The 17,883-nt window shown below is 42.8% G+C and overlaps 1 protein-coding gene across 3 annotated transcripts in view; it reads right to left on the bottom strand.

Moving 5' to 3' along the window:
- Positions 1–1,306: 1,306 nt before the first annotated feature.
- Positions 1,307–17,883, bottom strand: part of NLGN4X (neuroligin 4 X-linked) — a 219,330-nt gene continuing 202,753 nt past the window's right edge. For 2 of the 3 annotated variants that reach the window (XM_021693826.1, XM_021694472.1), the window contains 3 exons: positions 14,927–15,112; positions 10,625–11,414; positions 1,307–2,165 (listed from right to left, as the gene is read on the bottom strand). In XM_021693826.1, the coding sequence (XP_021549501.1) occupies positions 1,316–2,165; positions 10,625–11,414; positions 14,927–15,112 (1,826 nt within the window). In that variant the 3' untranslated portion in view covers positions 1,307–1,315. Of the gene's footprint in view, positions 2,166–10,624; positions 11,431–14,915; positions 15,113–17,883 lie in introns of all 3 variants that reach the window. The other variant, XM_044911672.1, reaches the window with a different exon arrangement.

Genomic DNA, 17,883 nt, shown 5'->3' with positions numbered 1-17,883 from the left:
TGTGGGTGAACACTGAGCCGTATTTACTCGGCAGGGCACGGCCCCACCAAAGGCAAGCTTTCTTTCCTTTTTTGGCAGGACCCTGGGGTGGGAAGCAAGTCTCCCTCAACATATTCAAAGAACCACAACTACAGACCGAGATCTGTGTTTTGTTTTTCCTGCCGTCGCTCTGTGCGTGCGTGTTTCTAATTTTTTCCGCAAAGGTTTCAATAGAGACTGCACGCTGGGGATCCGTCCTGGCGTTGCAACTTCGTGAAGCTAACACACGAACATAAAAGTTTTCTGAAACCACGGTCTCCTAAGAATGCTGTTGCATGCATTTGTGCAACCCACAGAGGGGGAGAGCCCCACCACACAGAGAGTCTGGGTCCGCGGTGCCACACCACATCCTCCTACAAATGAAATGCGTTAGAAAGCCCCGTGTCTTTGCTTACCATAAGGAATTAAGAAGAAAACCCTCCTGTGTCCGGGAAGAAACAGAGGTGAATGACTAAATGTATATATATATATTTATATACATACAGACCACAATGAAAAGCACAATCTTGGTAAAAGCTCTTTCAAACTGAAAACACCAATAAAAGCTTTTTTGTTGGTTGGTTTTTTTTTTTCTTTTTTTTTCCTCTGTGTGCGTTTTTGTTTAAACTCACAGCTATATACACTTTTTTGTTCTGCTTTTTACAAAGTTTTTTAAATATAGTTCAGGCCGGCAAGACATCTCTTTGCCCAGAACTATAGGTATGTTACTACATAGTCTGCTCTTTTAATAATAAAATTCTACTTTTCCTCCTCTCTGGATTACAGCTCCGTATGCTGGGTAAAAGCCCACAGACTCTTTCCTTCCGTAGAGCCATCCGTCGTATGGCACACAAAGAACTCTTTTCTGTTGTTTGTTTTGTTCTGCTTTTCGGGCGTAATTAAAAAAAAAAAAAATTTTTTTTTTTTAAGTGTCCCTGGCTGAGTTCCCCAAGGGTCAGCTTCGATCGTTGCATCGGAAGCATCCAGGGCCTTGAGACGGTGATGTCCTAGTCCCGCTAAACGTTCGCTGGAGAGACGGGGATGGTAAAGCAGTCCTGGAATGGCGATGTACACGTTTTCACATTTCATAGGGTCAGAAGTTGATCTCGTAATACTGGGAAATGCCAACAGGATGGGTCCACGGGGACACAACGGCGGCCCCGTTGCTTCTTTTGTTTGTTTGTTTCTGTCCTAAGTCAGTGGGGTGACAGACATTCCTCGCGTGGGGGTGCTGCTTCTCTCTTTCTCCCTCTCTCCGGTGGGGGAGGAGCAGAGGAAGGGGAAGGGGACTGCGCAGCTATACTCTGGTGGTCGAGTGTCCGTGGGGGAGATTCGTACTGTTTTGTCCTCCACTGAAGGTGTTGAACGTGTGCAAAGGCTGAATCCCCGTCAGTGTGTTTGGAATCATGGTGATGGTGTTTGGTGTCATGAGTGGGATGTCATCCGGAGAGCGGCGCAGCGTCAGGGTGTAGTCTGGGGGACAGGTGAGCCTCAGCGTGTCGTGAGCCTGCAGGGACTCGCACTCGTGGTCGTGCTCCAGCTGCTTCATCTGCAGCGACATGATCTCTTCGTTCTGGATGTGAGCGATGTCGTTGGTCGTGTTCCTCTGGGGACTGGGGCGCCTGTGAGTCTCGTGGCGTCTCTTGTCCTTCTTGTAGTACAGAGCCGCGAAGGCCAAAATGTTGAGGAAGAGCAGGGAGGCCCCCACGGCGATGGTGACGCTCAGTTCGGTGGAGTAATCCCGTTTGGTTTCGATGAGGACGGTTGTGTCCTCGGGCCCCGTCTTATGAGGGTCCTTGGAGTGTTTGGGGTTGTTAGCGGGAGTGATGGCTGGGCGTTTGGTCGTGGGCCAGATCTTGGCGGGAGACCGCCGGGTTCCATAGGGAAAGGAGGTCATGTCAGGAGGAGGGACCTTTGTGGTGGTGGAGACATACTGGAAGATCTCATTCAGGTTGTGCAGGTGGGGCACCAATTCCAGCCAGAAAGCCACCTTGGTGGCTCGGTAGTGATCCCTCACTCTGGGCTTTAGGCCAATATGCAGATAGAGCTGGTCTTTGGGGTTATACTTGGACCAGGCCACTTCCTCAAAGCGATTGGGTTTTGTATGAATGAACTTGGTGTCCTGAGGAACAGGCTGATTGGGGTCACTGGAGATAGAAGGGAGAAAAAAAAAAAAAAAGAGGAAGAAGGTCACACTCTTCGACATAGGACAAGTAAATCTCTTCATCAAGTACAACAGGGAATTACAACCGGTTACTCACACATGTTTATTGATGAGCACCAAGTACCCGTGGAGCGACAGACTCATTCTGCTGTCATCCAAGCATGGCTACCATTTTGTCTTTTCATTAACATCCCCTCTTCCCTTTATTTTAAAAAATAATTCCTGACGGCAGAGTTATGGCATTTCCATAACATTTGTACTATGTTTTGAATGCATCAAATGCTCTTCAACAAGGAAAAAAAAGATGGATGTAAAAAATTTTTCTGGATTTCACGTTTACCTACTTTTGAGCCATCAATCTCAGCCAAAGGTGTTTTGCCCATTCCCTCTCCCCTTTATTTTAAAAAATAATTCCTGACGGCAGAGTTATGGCATTTCCATAACATTTGTACTATGTTTTGAATGCATCAAATGCTCTTCAACAAGGAAAAGGTGAAAAAAAAGATGGATGTAAAAAATTTTTCTGGATTTCACGTTTACCTACTTTCGAGCCATCAATCTCAGCCAAAGGTGTTTTGCCCACACAGGGACATTTGGCAAATGTCTGGAGACATTTTTGGTTGTCGTGGATGGGGGGCAGTGTCATGAATGCGTGGAGAGCCTGGGGGCACTGTTCAACATTCTTCAGTGCACAACAGAGTCCCCCACCCAAGGAAGTCTCTTGTCACAAATGTCAATAGTATTGAGGTTGAGAAATCCTGATTTGGAGGCTACTGTTCAAAAAGTAGGCATTCTCTCTGCTCAAGACTGGCTTCTGGGGTGGACGAATACATAGTGCAGGTTTAATAACTAAAATGTACGTTAAAATTCAAACAAAAACAGGCTTTATAATTGCAAAATGTGAGTAAACAGTAATATGCATCATGTGCTTGCTTTCTATTTGAAAGAGGAATACTTATATACTGAGTATATTTGAAGACTGAGCCATGTCAAGATCAAACAACATTCTACTCATTCTAAGAATTTTGATAAGATCACACTTTTAGATATGGTGAAGTTAACATGTTTAGAAAAAGTAACACCCAGTGCCAGAAAGTGAGGGGTTTTGTAGATGTTAAGTGCGTCAGGCCAACTTTGAACCTGAGATTTGTCCTATTATTCACATAAGTGGGCGCAGGCAGAAAGATCGTCAAAATTAAAGGATAATCCACAAACATGGTACTTTAAATGTCTTTGCCACCAACTTTCTTAATATAACAACCAACCTCCCCAAAATATCATATTCTCATTTCTTCCGTTTATTTTTAGGGTTGGTAAAGTGACGTATGCTTCATCTTAATACTTCATCTTAGTGTTTATTTGTTTTGAAAATGTTGAGGTCATGCACTGCAAAATGTCACCTGGTGGACGACACTGAGCATTCAGACATCACGGATGGGCCAGAACAAGCTGGGAGGGACCTGCACACCCACATCGATTGCCCTGGAGGGACCTGCACACCCACATCGATTGCCCTGGGTGCTCAAACTTCTCCTTTGCAGGCAACAACTTCTGGGCAGCATTTATAAAGCTACTTCCAGCCACTGCCTATCAGCTCACATGCTAGAAGACTGGGGGACCAGAAGGTCCTCTGTGAAGATCCCCAGTCCACACACATGGCCCTGCATTGTGCAGGATGCACACAACACAGTGACCAACAGGTGCAGCGTTTGCTAAGGGAAGGACTTTTGCCCTCAGCGTGAGGCTGTCAAAAGCATTTCCATGCATTAAGCTCTGCAGCTGTCCCTCTTTACAGCTGTGAAATCTTGAGCAAACTCTCAAGCCTCTCTTGGCCTCACCGTCTTCATCTATAGAACGGGTGAGAATATTGGAAGTAAGTGATGCAGGTTAAATAACCACTGCAAAGTGTGGGCAAATTAATAAATATTATCCTCTTCTGCCAATATGGAAAGTAGAATACCCAAAAATCGCTTAGGGAGAGAGGACTATAAAGTCATATACGGTAATACCCACAGCATGTACAGTTTACCATATACTGTATATGGTGCATGCCGCACGAAAGTATACTGTATACCACAGGATATATGGTATACTATACACCGTACATTGTATTTACTGTATACCACAGGATATACGGTATACTATACACTGTACATGGTATTTACTGTATGCCACAGGATATACGGTATACTATACACTGTACATGGTATTTACTGTATACCACAGGATATATGGTATACTATACACTGTACATGGCATTTACTGTATACCACAGTATATACAGTATACTATACACTGTACATGGTATTTACTGTATACCACAGTATATATGGTATACTATATTTGTATATTGCATATATTATAAATCATAGCATATGCAGTATATTATATACTGTCTGTAGTATACATTGTATAAAAGTATACTGTACATCACAGTATATAAGGTACACTGTATACTGTACATAGTATTTACTATATACCACAGTACATATGGTATAATGTATTTATATATTGTATATATTACAAATCATAATATATACAATATACTCTATACTGTCTATAGTATACTGGACACCACAGTATATATGGTATGCCATACACTGTACATAGTATTTACTGTATACCACAGTATATATGGTCTACTGTATTTGTATATTGCAATGTTATAAACCATAGCATATGCAGTATATTATATACTGTCTATGGTTTGCATTGTATAAAAGTATACTGTATACTACAGTATATTATATACTGTCTATGGTTTGCATTGTATAAAAGTATACTGTATACTACAGTATATTATATATATTACAGTATATTATATACTGTCTATGGTTTGCATTGTATCAGTATATACAGTATACTATATAGTGTATATATGTTCTATACCTCAGTATATATGGTATATTTGTATATTGCAATGTTATAAACCATAGCATATGCAGTATATTATATACTGTCTATGGTTTACATGTATAAAAGTATACTGTATACTACAGTATGTTATATACTGTGTATAGTATACAGCATATACTATATATATAGTATTGATTGGATATCACAGCGTATATACTATGTATAGTATACATTGTATAAAATTATACCCTAGCATATTATGTACTATATATATAGTATGTATTGTATACCACAGTATATACAGTGTACTATACAGTACATATAGTATATATTCTATACCACAGTATATATGGTATACTGTATATTATAGTATATGCCATATAAAAGTATACTGTATAGTATATACTGTATGAAAGCATATTGTATACCATAGTATATGCTGCATAAAATGTACTATATATAGATATCTATATATATGACATATAGATATAATTATATATGTGGTATACAAGAAAAAGAACTTTTACCTTTTAACTACACACTCACTGCAGTGCTTCCATTTTACTAATGGGATTAAGAAAATAAAACATAAAATTATAAGTCCTATTGCCATGAGTTTTCTTATGTGTTCATTTATAAGCATTAGTATATTTAAAAATAAACATTTTATCTCTTCTTTTTAAAATGTTGGCTTCAATGTAGCACCTCATGTTTCTTTTATTTGAGTCTTCTGGAATAAGTTTTTGAAAAAAATCCTATTTAATTGGAATCTGCCACGGGAACATTTGTCATCGATTTTTATTGTTCTAAAAGCAAGGAAAGGTGGTGAGAATTCCTATTATTTGTCCATTGATCTGATTTCACTGAATTGGGTCTATTAGCTGTGTGGACCTTTTATTAAGCAGAGGGCATTGAGGAAAGAGAGCGTTCTGTTCATGTTGGATGTTGGGCTATTTTTGATGAAATTCGGTGTGCATCTGAAAGGTAAAGAAACACATTTATTTTGTTCTCAAAGAATAGAGCAGAGGATTTTGAAAATCCAGATAAGTTAAGATTTAGCCTGATACAATCTATCTATTAAAGTTCTTGGAGATGCACAGTCAGAAGCCTTAACCCAAGATAAACTCACAGAGCTCACGAAAGTCCATCATTTTCCTTGTCAAAGACTCCAAAGACAGCAAGACCTCTAAGTGGGATATCAGTGTCTTGCTTTTTTAAACTTGACTTCCGCAGGCAACATGTTTTAATTTCCATGAGTAAAATTAAAGGTCATAATGATTAAGGATAGAAAGAAACGGACATATCTTCTCTCCCTAGTAAAGACCTCAATGCGTATCTGCATCTACATTTCCCAGCACCTGAAACATACATTTTCACCTGTTGTAGTTGGAGACATCATTTGGCAGAGAATAGTCAAGTGCATTTCTAAGCTCTTGTGATCCATTTTATTTGCTAGAGATAGGTATTATGATTTCTTTAAAAATATCAGTAAGCTCTCTGAGAGGCTCTTTTTGATGGTATAAGGTCCTTCTCACACCTCACATAATGTAGCAGCTGGTCATTTTAAGACCAGACATAGGCTACAGCTCTCCCTAAGCCATCCACGCTAAGCACCTCTCACTTTTTCGCAAAGGTTGAATACAAATTCATCACAGCATAACCAACACAATCGAGAGTCATGGCGTCTGATGCAGGCCTACACCAGTGTCCTGAGAACAAATCAAAAAATGGAAATCTGTGTTGGTTGCATTGGCCGTCTCAGAACTATGTTTCCATTCTCTCAACTCTGATACCATTCAAGGAAGCCCTTCGATGGACAAGGCATCGTTTGGTTTTGTGGAAAGTGCTATTTGTTGCAACGTGTTCTAGAGAGATCGGGTCTTCCTTGGTGTTCCCTTGATTGGCACTTCTTCCCACAAAGAGCTCAAACCAAATTGGTGTTTGGCCCATGATCACCTGGATTCTATGGGCCAGTCGGGTCTCGTATTCCCAAAGGGATTTTAGGTGACACAGATTTCAATTCTTCCTCATCCTCTGTAAGCCTTGGAATTTGTTTTAGTTTTTCCTTGACCTTACTTCTCTTTAATCAAAACTTTCCACGTCGGCTTTTTTTGTAGACTAGTACATGTTTTGGCCTATGCTGTTGTTTTTCCAGCACTGTTTTGGGTGTGTCTTCTAAGCTGGGTCACGGAAACACCCTCCTAGCTACAAGGAACTCTCCTCTCTCCTTCCTCTCTGCCTCCTACAAGCATATTCCCAACATTACTTTCCCACGCTTAACAACAAACAAACTATAGAATATAGACATCGAAACCTAGACAGAAGGTCACACCTGTGAGTTTTGGGTTGTACATGAAGAAGCACCAGCATACATTCGCCTTGCCTGACGTATGAGCAATAAGGAACACCAGCGTGCTGTCGGTAAGGTGCAGAAGATTGGAAGCAACACCAAATGATCATGGGGATGCATGTCTTGACGCCATATATTCCTGCCCCCGTAGCAACGTGTTGTGATGGACAGATGGCGAGATACTCCTATAATCCAGTGTCTCTAGTGCTTACAGGAGCAGTTGATGGTACTCTGTGTCTTCTGTCATGGTCTGTGGGTCATGGCCTGAGTCCAGTGGCATCAGATATGGTTTATCCTACGCTGTTCCCTTACGGGCGCCATTTTGGCTCATCTTCCTTTGTACCCCTCAAGCAGCCCCCTCGGGACAAGGAAATACTCCTCTCCACAGACCTTGGTGTACCACCGCCCTATTTAAATAAATAACTAGCAACTACCTCGTAAGACCTTGCCACGTATTGACAAGTACCTAAATCAGCAGACTGTGCGTCTCCTCGATCCTCTGTTTTCTTGTTAAACCAGCGGCTATGCAAATGTTATCCCCTAGTTACTTACGCTGGAAAATGGTGCTTTGCATTTCATATTAGAGGAAGTTCATGTCCCTCCAGTTTCTGCATCTGCATCCCATGGCAACCTCCCTATGTGCCTCTGTCTTTAGATGGCCATCTTCTTATGAAGGCATCGTTCATATTGGCTTAGAAGTCCAACCTGCTCCATCTTATCTTGACTGATTCTATCTGCAATGACCCTATTTCCAAATAAGGTGCTAGGCACGGAGACTTGAAATTCCAGAATCAGCATCCAATAGAATCTCAGGCACGGTGGGCATGAAAAAGCACCCAATAAGAGAACGTTGTGGTATTTTTAATCCGGGCTCAGTCTTTGATAGGTCTTGGTGAAAAGGTCCATTTGGTGCTAGGAGCTCTTTCCCATCTTGTGACATTGATCAATTTCCTTTATCTTTTTTTCTTTCTTTTTTAAACAGCGCGAGAGCATCAGCCTCAGAGCCTTTGGCAAGGTGAGAGGAGCTAACGAGAATTTAATAGCTTTGTTTGGATTTTACCATTTTTTTTAATGGTTCAGTTACACTGGTGATGAATGATCCTAGCTTCCCATTTAAGAAAATCATATGAAGCTCATTTCCAAACACGTAAGGGAAAAAAGTATGTGATTTTAGCTAAGGTAAGCAACGATGGTGTGTCTAGATATTACACGAAGAATGCTACGTGTGGATGCCGGTGGCATGACCACCATTTGGGAAATGGCCTTCTGAGTCTTTCTGCTTCAAGAATGTGACACTTTGCTAGTGTCATGGTCTGTGGGTCAACTCTGCAACTCTAGCAAAAATCCCTTTGCTAGGAGACGCATCACACATCTGAGTTCAATGACAAAATTGGGCATTGTCGTGCCTTCAAAAGGGCTGATGGGTTGAAGTGTTCCCCCCTCAAATTAATATAGGCTGAAATGCTAACCCCCAGTCCCTCAGAATGTGGCCTTATTTGGAAATAGGGTCATTGCTGATGGAATCAGTCAAGATAAGATGGAGCTGGTTGGACTACTAAGCCAATATGACCAATGCCTTGGTAAGAAGATGGCCATCTAAAGACAGAGACACATAGGGAGCCTGCCGCGGGATGCAGATGCAGAAGTTGGAGGGATGTCGCTGGAAGAGAGCCTGCAGAGCAGCAAGAACTAGGAAGGAGCACGAAACCTTCCCTTGCAGGTTTTAGAGGGAGCTTCGTTCTTACCAACGCCTGCATTTTGGACTTCTAGCATCCAAACTGTGAGACAATAAGTTTTTGTGGTTTCAGTCCACACCATTTGTGGTACACAGCTATAGCACCCCTAAGGATGTTGTAATAATATAATAAACAAGGATTATATTAAAATACTTGTGGGCTTGACCTCAGTCATCTCGTCGAAGAAAGAACCTTCAGGTGATAGGAAAGCACCTCTCCCAAACGTCCGTATATTATGCTGTTCCCCCGCCCCTCCCGCCTCCATGTGAGCCTTTCTTAGACCAAACTTGTCAAATCTGAGGTCAAAGTGGGTATCCATGCAATAGCTTCCCACTCTATAAGCACGCCATACTTTTGCTGAGACCACAAATGTTCTGAAACCACTTGCCACCCAATAATATTTGGGGTCATTGTAAAGAATGACACCTGCTAAAGCCCTAAGTAAGCATGCAAAACCACGGCGTCCCCACATCCTCTCTCTCGAGGTGCGTAGGACTCAGGCACTGCAGGGCTGCCCCCGGGTGGGAGCCCAATTCCGACACACGGCTCTCCACGGGGAGATTCACCAACCCTCGGAGAGCATCTCCGATGTTAATTCCGTGCATGAGGCTCAAGGTTAATGAGAGAAGCAGAGACGCAGGTAGAACAGAATGATAGCTCATTAATTTCCACAGTTATGTTATCAGGCCAGAGAAAAATGAAAAGATGCTGTGATGTTTGTAGCTATTTGGAATGTTGGGGAGTCTTTTTCTCTTATTGTTTGCAGAGTCGCTGCTCAAGAGGACATTGGCAACATCTGTTATGTGTGTGGGTCTTGTATATTTTCCACTATGCTTAGCCAACGAAGCTTCCCTTTGAGGTGTATTATATATATTTATATAGATTTATTTCCTATATATGCACATATTTGCAAATATGAAATGTGTATTTATTTATGAAATAAATGTGTGTGACATAGTTACATGAATAAATATGTTGTAAATATACGTATATATAGGAAATAAATCTCCTAACTGTAGAGAAACACTGCAGATGTATATACATATATGTGTGTTAATAAAGAGTATATACACACATAGTATTTCCTAGATGTATCATGGGATTGACTTTATTCTCTTGGCTACACAATAAACACAATTTGCCATGTGGCACATGGATTTTAATAATCCTATTATTTATCAAAGGAGACAAGGTCCTACCGAGACCTGAAATTCTGGGATCAGCATCCCATAGAATTGCCAGGTACGTCTCAGCCTTGAACTGGCAGGTGGGAAACAGACTTTTTTTAGGGATGCTATTAGCACTCTGAACTCTGGTAAAACTCTGGTTGACACGATGCAATTGGGGGGTGTGCAAACTACGAGGCCCCCCTCCGTTACTGTGTGTGCGTGCGTGTGCATGTTGGCATCCTATGTACCATTCGGTCATGGAAACAAGACTTGTATGGAGGAACCAGACAGAGCAAAAGAGAAGTAAGAAGCCGGTGTGGGAAGGACATACCCGGTTTTGGCGAAGTTGGTCCAGTATGTCATGACCACCGCGCTGAGCATGACATCGTTCTTGGAGAAGTTACAACTGAAGAGTTCCGTGGGGCCGATCATGGGGATCCCAAAGACATAGGGCACTTCGTCGCCGTGGGCTGAGTCTGCCCAGCTGGGTTTCATTTCACTTTGGCAGTGGTGATAGAAGGCGTAGAAGTAGGTCGGAGAGCCATACTGGGCGTGGAGGTCGGCTGTGGCCACGGCGGGGGCCACCCACTGGTGGTCCGTGAAGAGAGCCACCAGGGTCTTCCGTCGCGTCTCCGGGTTTTCCTTGTCAGCCCAGTCTGTGTACATGAATTTGATGGTCTCCCGCAGCGTGTCTTTGCCCTCTGGGTAGCCATAAAGGTTGTCCACAAAGTTGGACACGGAGAAGTCAAAGTCGTTGGGCGTCACGCCATCCTCGTTGTCCACGATACCATCCACAAACTTCAAGCCTTCCCCCTGGTTGACGCCCAGCATGATGTCATAATTCAGGAACTCTCCCTGCTCCATCAGGATCTGAGGGTCGTCCGGGATGACATCGCCGTCGATGACAGGGCCAAAGGAAATGTGGTACGTGGCGGGGGTGATGGTCTGCTGAATGAGCTCTTTGTAGTTCTTATTCCGAAGACATTCGACCATGTCCGTGGTATCCAGCATGTTGCAGCCGACTTTATCTGCCAATATCCGAGTGTACTTGGCAGGCTGGTAGTTCACTGCCCAGCTGGACAGGGCGGTCCCGCTCTGGATGATCGCCTTCTGGAACAGACCTGCAGGTGCAAAGTTGTAGACATGCAAATGAAAACCCGAAAGATAGAAAAGCAGCTTTTACTGGGCAAAGAAGGCTCTGATTGTCTCTCGGGCATGTGAATTTCTGGATACAGTGGCATTCAGGTCTTTCAGGATTTTTTACTCATTTCCATCTCTTTCTGTTCCCCTCCCCCTCCCGCTGGACACTGGTTTTCTGGGATGTTCTTCACTCACACACACACACACACACACACACACACACATGCGCAAGCACACGCACACACACAGGGTCTCAGAGAATGAAACTGCATTCACAATTTAGCTGCAGTGATTAAAAGAAAAAAGGTGCACTCCATTTACCCTTCCCCAGTTTCATGTTGTGTTGACATCCCCATCCCCAGATGCTATATATAAAGCCTCACAGAGTCATCATCTCCCCCATCCCTTAAAAGTATGCTTTGTGCCAAGAAGATGTCAAAGACCGTTTTGCCTCACTGGTGAAACCAGAAACCAGGTTCCACTTCATTATGGGGAAAAAAAAAAAACTTGCACTGAAATCAATTTTAGAGTATAAATTCAGACATGTATTTCTATTTCCACCCTCAATATATTAAATGCATGAAACTTTTACAACTAAAATATTAATTAAATTAGCAATTCCTAAAGGAATCCTCAGTTGACTGCCCAATGAAAATGTATTTTTCAACAAATCGCTGATCTCGAAATCACATCAATTCAAAGCCCAGACTTTTCTGTCATGTATTCTGCTACAAGTTAAAAGTGTGTGTTTGGTGAGAAGTGGAAAAAAAAAAATTGGGCTAGTTGATGAGTAAAATTCTGTGTAGCTTACAATTTCCTATCAGATCAGTCTAGTATATGAATGTCAGTCAGTAAAAAAAAAAAAATTTTTTTAAACCCTCTGTTTTTCACGACTACAGGACAAGAGATGATGGGGTATGAAATGACAGCATTCTGTTTCTTATCTCTTCCTGACATTTTCTTGGATTCCAGCATGATCTAGCTCTGATGGGTTGGGAGTTGCTGGAAGAATAATTCAGCCGGGAGCCCAGAAGTTCGTGCCCCGTAGAGTTTTAAGGTCATGCAAGCAATCAAGGGAGGAAAACATGATTGCAATCAGGAAGATGCGATTCTAAAGACTGGAGCATTGCCCAAAGATGACACCCAAGAGAAGATTTTTAAATGGATCTGGCTTTGCTCAATTCAACATCAAAGTTATTTGGGGGCCAGTTTCCCACAGTTGATAACACTCTCGGAGATGCACAACTATGGACTTGCGTGTTTAGCTCTCAAGGTTAATGTGTGGAAGCCCGGGAAAGAAATGATGTCGATGCTTGATCCATCGTGAAGACTTTCATAAGTTAAAAAAATCAGGATTAGAAGAATTTTGCTACAAGTTACCTGGTTTGTTCTTTTTTTTTTTCCTTTTTCCTATTACACTGATCGGCCATGACTGATGTAGCTCTGTGTGTGTGTGTGTATGTGTGTGTGTGTTTGTTACAGAATATAATCCCTAATAAACATTGAAAAAATGGGTCCAGAAAAATGCCACCCATAATTCGTACCAGAAAATACAAGTTACGTCAGCATTTTGGGGTCATGCCCACTTGGCTGTTTCCCCCCTCAATGTTTTGTTTGTAACAACGGAGTCCAATATACGTTTAGCTTTGACATTGTGTTTCCCAGGCTTTTGGACACCTGTTTTTGATGCTAATTATCGTTCCTTTGAGCAAATGCACCTGTTCCTTATAAACTTCTCGTCTTTTGAATCTTGGAGCTTTTCATTTGAGTCTTTGCTCTAATATCGTGGTGAACATCTTCACGAAAGCACCATTTTCCAGGCATGCGGTGATCGTTTTTTAGTCTACATGGCTAGAAGTACAATTCTAAGGCTGACAGTCTGGGTATTTATTTATTGCTGGGTTGTTTCGAAAAGCTGCAGAGACGTGACCCATGCACAGCCTTGCCGTAGAGCTTGCTCATTTCCGATCTGTTGATTTAAGTAATTCATGCTCTTCCTCCAATTAGATTTGGTTTACTGTGTTTGATTCCTACGGAAGCCGGTCCTGACTACTTGCTCACTCGAGAACTGGGATTATATCCACTGACAAATGGGGAAGTCTAAATATTTTCTGGAATGCTGTAGGAATGGATACTACCAATGACCCCTCTTGTTAGTCACTATTTCATTTTTGTAAAAATGAAGGGTTAATACAAGTGTGAGCCCCTAATTCGAGCTCTCCTTAATGTTACAAAATCACCTACAACCTTGTCAGCCTTGATTTGAGTGATGGTTGCTTGTGGTTCTTGCACTGAGCATCTTATTGACAGGTGAATTCTGAATCTCCTCATCATGCTGAAAATCTGCTTGTCACTTCGGTGCCTGTGACCAGCTAAAATTTCTTCTCAAGCCAAACATTTTTATTTCGTAAGCCCTGTCGAACACCTTCAGAGGAAGTCTGAAGTTCACGACGGAAAATCAAAGTGGAAAAGCAGTTGGTACATAACACAGCAACTAGGAGAGGCCACCGGGAATTGGCACAGATATTCATGAATCCGTAAGCAAGACTATTCTGTACAGAAGATCAAGACTACCATCCACTCTTCCCCGATGTTTCATAGCTAAAGGGGAATGATGGAAATAGGTTTGAATCGGGGTCTGGGAAGCTTGGTTTCTTCTCTGGCTCTGACTCTTGCTGTGTGACCCGAGGCAGGTTAAGCAACCTCTCTGAGCCTCAATTTCCTTTCTATAAATGATGGTTTTGGAGTAGATGAGCTTCAAGGTCCCCTTCAGTGCTACAGGTTACCAATGGACATGAGGGAGCCACCTTGAGTTAGGGTGGGTCATTTTTTTTTTCTTCATTTAACGTAATTTTTTTTTTAGTGGTGGTGGGGGAGAGGCAGAGGGAGAGGGAGGGAGAGACTCGTAAGTCGGCTGTATGCCCAGCGTGGAGCCCCATGCAGGGCTCGATCCCAGGACCCTGAGATCATGACCTGAGCTGAGACCAAGAGTCAGACTCTTAACGGACTGAGCCACCCGGGCGCCCCAGACAAGCAAGTTTTAAAATCACGTGGCCATGAGCCACGTTGCTTACCGAATGTACAAATCTGCATCCCTTACCCACATCACTGTTTCTCTTCTGTATTACCTTTCCCAAATTGAGATGACAAGTTGACCGACTTTAAAGTTGACCAAAATGAAAAAATTTAAAATTGACCAGATAAAGTCGGAAAGGCAGAAGCCAAGTGCCGGTCTTGCTAAAGAAGTCATTTTGTCCCCAATTGTTGCAACCGGCATCTAATTGTTAATTTAAGTGAGATGACAAAATACGGTTCACGTGGAAAGAAAGTGGAGTTAGAAGAAAGGGAGTCTGTGTCCTTTTGGGGATTTTCGGTGGAGGCTGCAAGAGAGACTTAGGACAACACCAGCACCCAGCACCTGGGATATGCACTCTGTGTGTGTTCACTTCTCAGCCCCGTGGGTCTTGCACCAGCACGGCGATGCCCTTCTTACCTTCTGAATAGTGTGACAAGGTCAAGAGGCTGACGCAAGAGGCTCCCGCCCCCGAGCCGAAGATGGTCACTCGCTTGGGATCCCCGCCGAAGGCCCCGACGTTCTCCTCGATCCACCGTAGCGCCTGGATCTGATCCAGGAGCCCATAGTTGCCTTTGGCCGCCTGGTCGCCGGTACTTAAAAATCCTGCAAGAGAACACAGGATATTTGGGGTTGTCAAGTATAAAAAAGCACATCACTGGTCCTTGAAAAGGTATCTCATGGTCTACCTTGTTCATTCTTTGCTCGTCTCCCTGTAAGTGAGAAGCACCACCGGAGAGCATTCTTCAAGGCAGGAGGGATTATGTTATGTAAATCATTGTTATGACGGTTATTGTTCCTGCTGATCCTATAATACAATCTCTCATCTGTGAGTTTGTACGGGGCTACCCTACCCTGTCGGGCACAATCAGTCTAAATTATCTACACCACGTGACAATACCAGAGACTGTAAATTTGACCAGATTCGAGTTGTCATTCCGGTGCACGTGTTGGTTGCAAAGTGGCCAAGTTTCCTAAAAGAAGTTTTCCAGGGAAAATCATAAAAGGAGTTTTTCAGGGAAAGATCAGTGCTAAAAAAAAATTACGTTAAATGAAGGGAAAAAAAATGACCAAACAAAACAAACACTAGTGCCACACACAGAAACAAGTCTTTAATCTTGGCCAAATGACAATACGTATTCAAATCACTCCAACTGTCCCCGAAATGGGATGAGCTGGTACGTTTCATTTCAAGAAGAAGGAAGATTCTGTAACTTGAGGAACTACTTTCACTCAAGGCATCAAATCGCTAATTCTCCCTTAGAAGCTGCAAATAAGGCATTTATGGGAGTAAAGTGATCACGTCGACATTGGACTCCTTGCCTGTTCCACATGACAAAGAGATCCTGACCTGGAAAAAAAGGCTTCCGTCTGACGTTTGAAGTTGACAGATACTCTCCCGCTGAAATTCAAAACTATGATTATTTTGTTAAAGCCCCTGCCAAGGTTAATTTATTGCACAAACATCAACCCAACTTTATATCCCTTTCTTTCTTGCATAAGCCTTCTGACCAAAAAAAAAAAAAAAAAAAAAAATGCAAGTCATAAAAAGTGTTTTTTTTAACCATTTTACTTTGTTATTTGTTCCTGCCCCCAAACACCCAGTTATGATATCTCCCTCTTCCGTTGCATTTGCAAGGGCCATGCCATTCACCTCATTTCAATTAGTACGTATTAAGTGACCACCCGCTGTAGTGTTGATGTGAACGTGGACTGATTCGGGCCCGGAAATAATAGGAATCAGAACCAAGGCGATCAAACCTCCTCTCTAACCAAAGCTGACAGCAAATCTAAGGAGCACCTGAGCGCCGGCTTCTAAAACCTAAAACAAAATAAGTAGGGGATGAAGGCTTGTACCCACTGAGAAAGCGAGGCTTCGTTCCCCGGGCACCTGAGAAAAATGCACAGTGTGAGCTGGGAGGGTATCAGAAATGAATGGGCCCAGTTTAAAATAAAGCAATGGGAAGGCTTTTTGGGGGGGGGTTGGGGGTTTCTAAAATTGCAACGATCGGACTCACAATCTCCTGTATCTGCAAACAGATGCATGGTGAAACCTGCAAGGTTGTGCATTTAGGCACGTCCCGCAGATCCAGGTTTCTCTGGCGTTCACAGGGATTGAGCTGAGATTAGCTGTGATTAGTGGGAATGTTCAGACATTACCAACCCCTCCCTCATTTAATTAGCAATTACTAATTAGCGTTTCATGCCAGCGAATGTTCCCTGGCTCTGGCATTCATCATGCAACCTTTTACACAGTTTCTCATAAAATGCATCACGCTCTGCTTGGGAGAAAAGCCCCTTTCATGCAGCTTTATGTATGAAACCCGCTCCTAATGGCAGTTTGGGTGCCGTATAATAACCATAAGACAAGCCTCTCTTTCCCCATTAAGGAAAGAGGTGATTAATTCCTAAAGGCTCTAGTAATTTTTTGGCAGAACGGCTCTGTCTTTAACACATCCTTCCTTCACCGCCTCTCCCCGCCTCCACCCTCTGTCAACTCTCCCAGAATGACCTATTTGCTTATTTTGTTTCCGCAGAGCACCGTGAGGATTTGCAACATACGGTAAATCACCAGCCTTTATTAAACTGGGGCCCCTCCCGAGCAAAACGTGTCTCTTGTAACCTTTCAAATGCCAGGCTAATTAATATTCTATACCCTGGCAAATCTTAGCTTTCCTAACAGCCTCCTATTGAAAGGTTGGATCTTTGCGGTTCTGAATTCCTTCCAAAAGTCCTGAGGGAAACCGCTCCTCCATGCATCTCTGAAGTTCGGCAAATGAACGTGGGGTTTTTTGGGTTTTTTTTTTTTGAAGTTGGTGTTTCCATAGTTTCTGCCACAGAATCTTCATTTACTGCAACACCCAGAGACTTCCCCCCCCCCCCTTCTCTTGTAATTTAAACAATCCTCAAGGCAGAGTTTCCATTGCAGGTACACAATGAATGGAAGCAATTTCATTTTCTCTGCAAGAGTGTATTCCTTTGCTATTCTGATCGTGAAAATGCGGTATTTGATATAATCCAGATACGAGATGTATATGCATTTACTATCGTGGAATTCTATGAACGTGAGAGCAAGATAATCAATTTGGAAACAGCCAGGCACGTCACCAAAGCTGAGCGCTGGTAGAAGCATCCTAAGAAGTCTGTCCCACCGCGGAGGACTTAACTCCCCATATACGCTGCCGATGAATTAACAGAAGCAGCCCCTTGGCTGGCTAAAACCAGAGCTTTTAAACAAACGGCTTCTTTCACTGATAAGCACTCTTGGCTGCAGATCCTTCAAGCATTTCAGCTGATGAAACATTTGGCTTTTGAGAGTTAAGGTCTCTGTAATGAAGGTTGTAAATCAGTCAGCCCCTCCACCCCACCCCAACAAT

The sequence above is a fragment of the Neomonachus schauinslandi genome, chromosome X, assembly GCF_002201575.2.
Source record: "Neomonachus schauinslandi chromosome X, ASM220157v2, whole genome shotgun sequence".
Lineage (NCBI taxonomy): Eukaryota > Metazoa > Chordata > Mammalia > Carnivora > Phocidae > Neomonachus > Neomonachus schauinslandi.
Note: the sequence above shows the minus strand (reverse complement) of the source record. Positions and strands in the feature narration are given on the sequence as shown.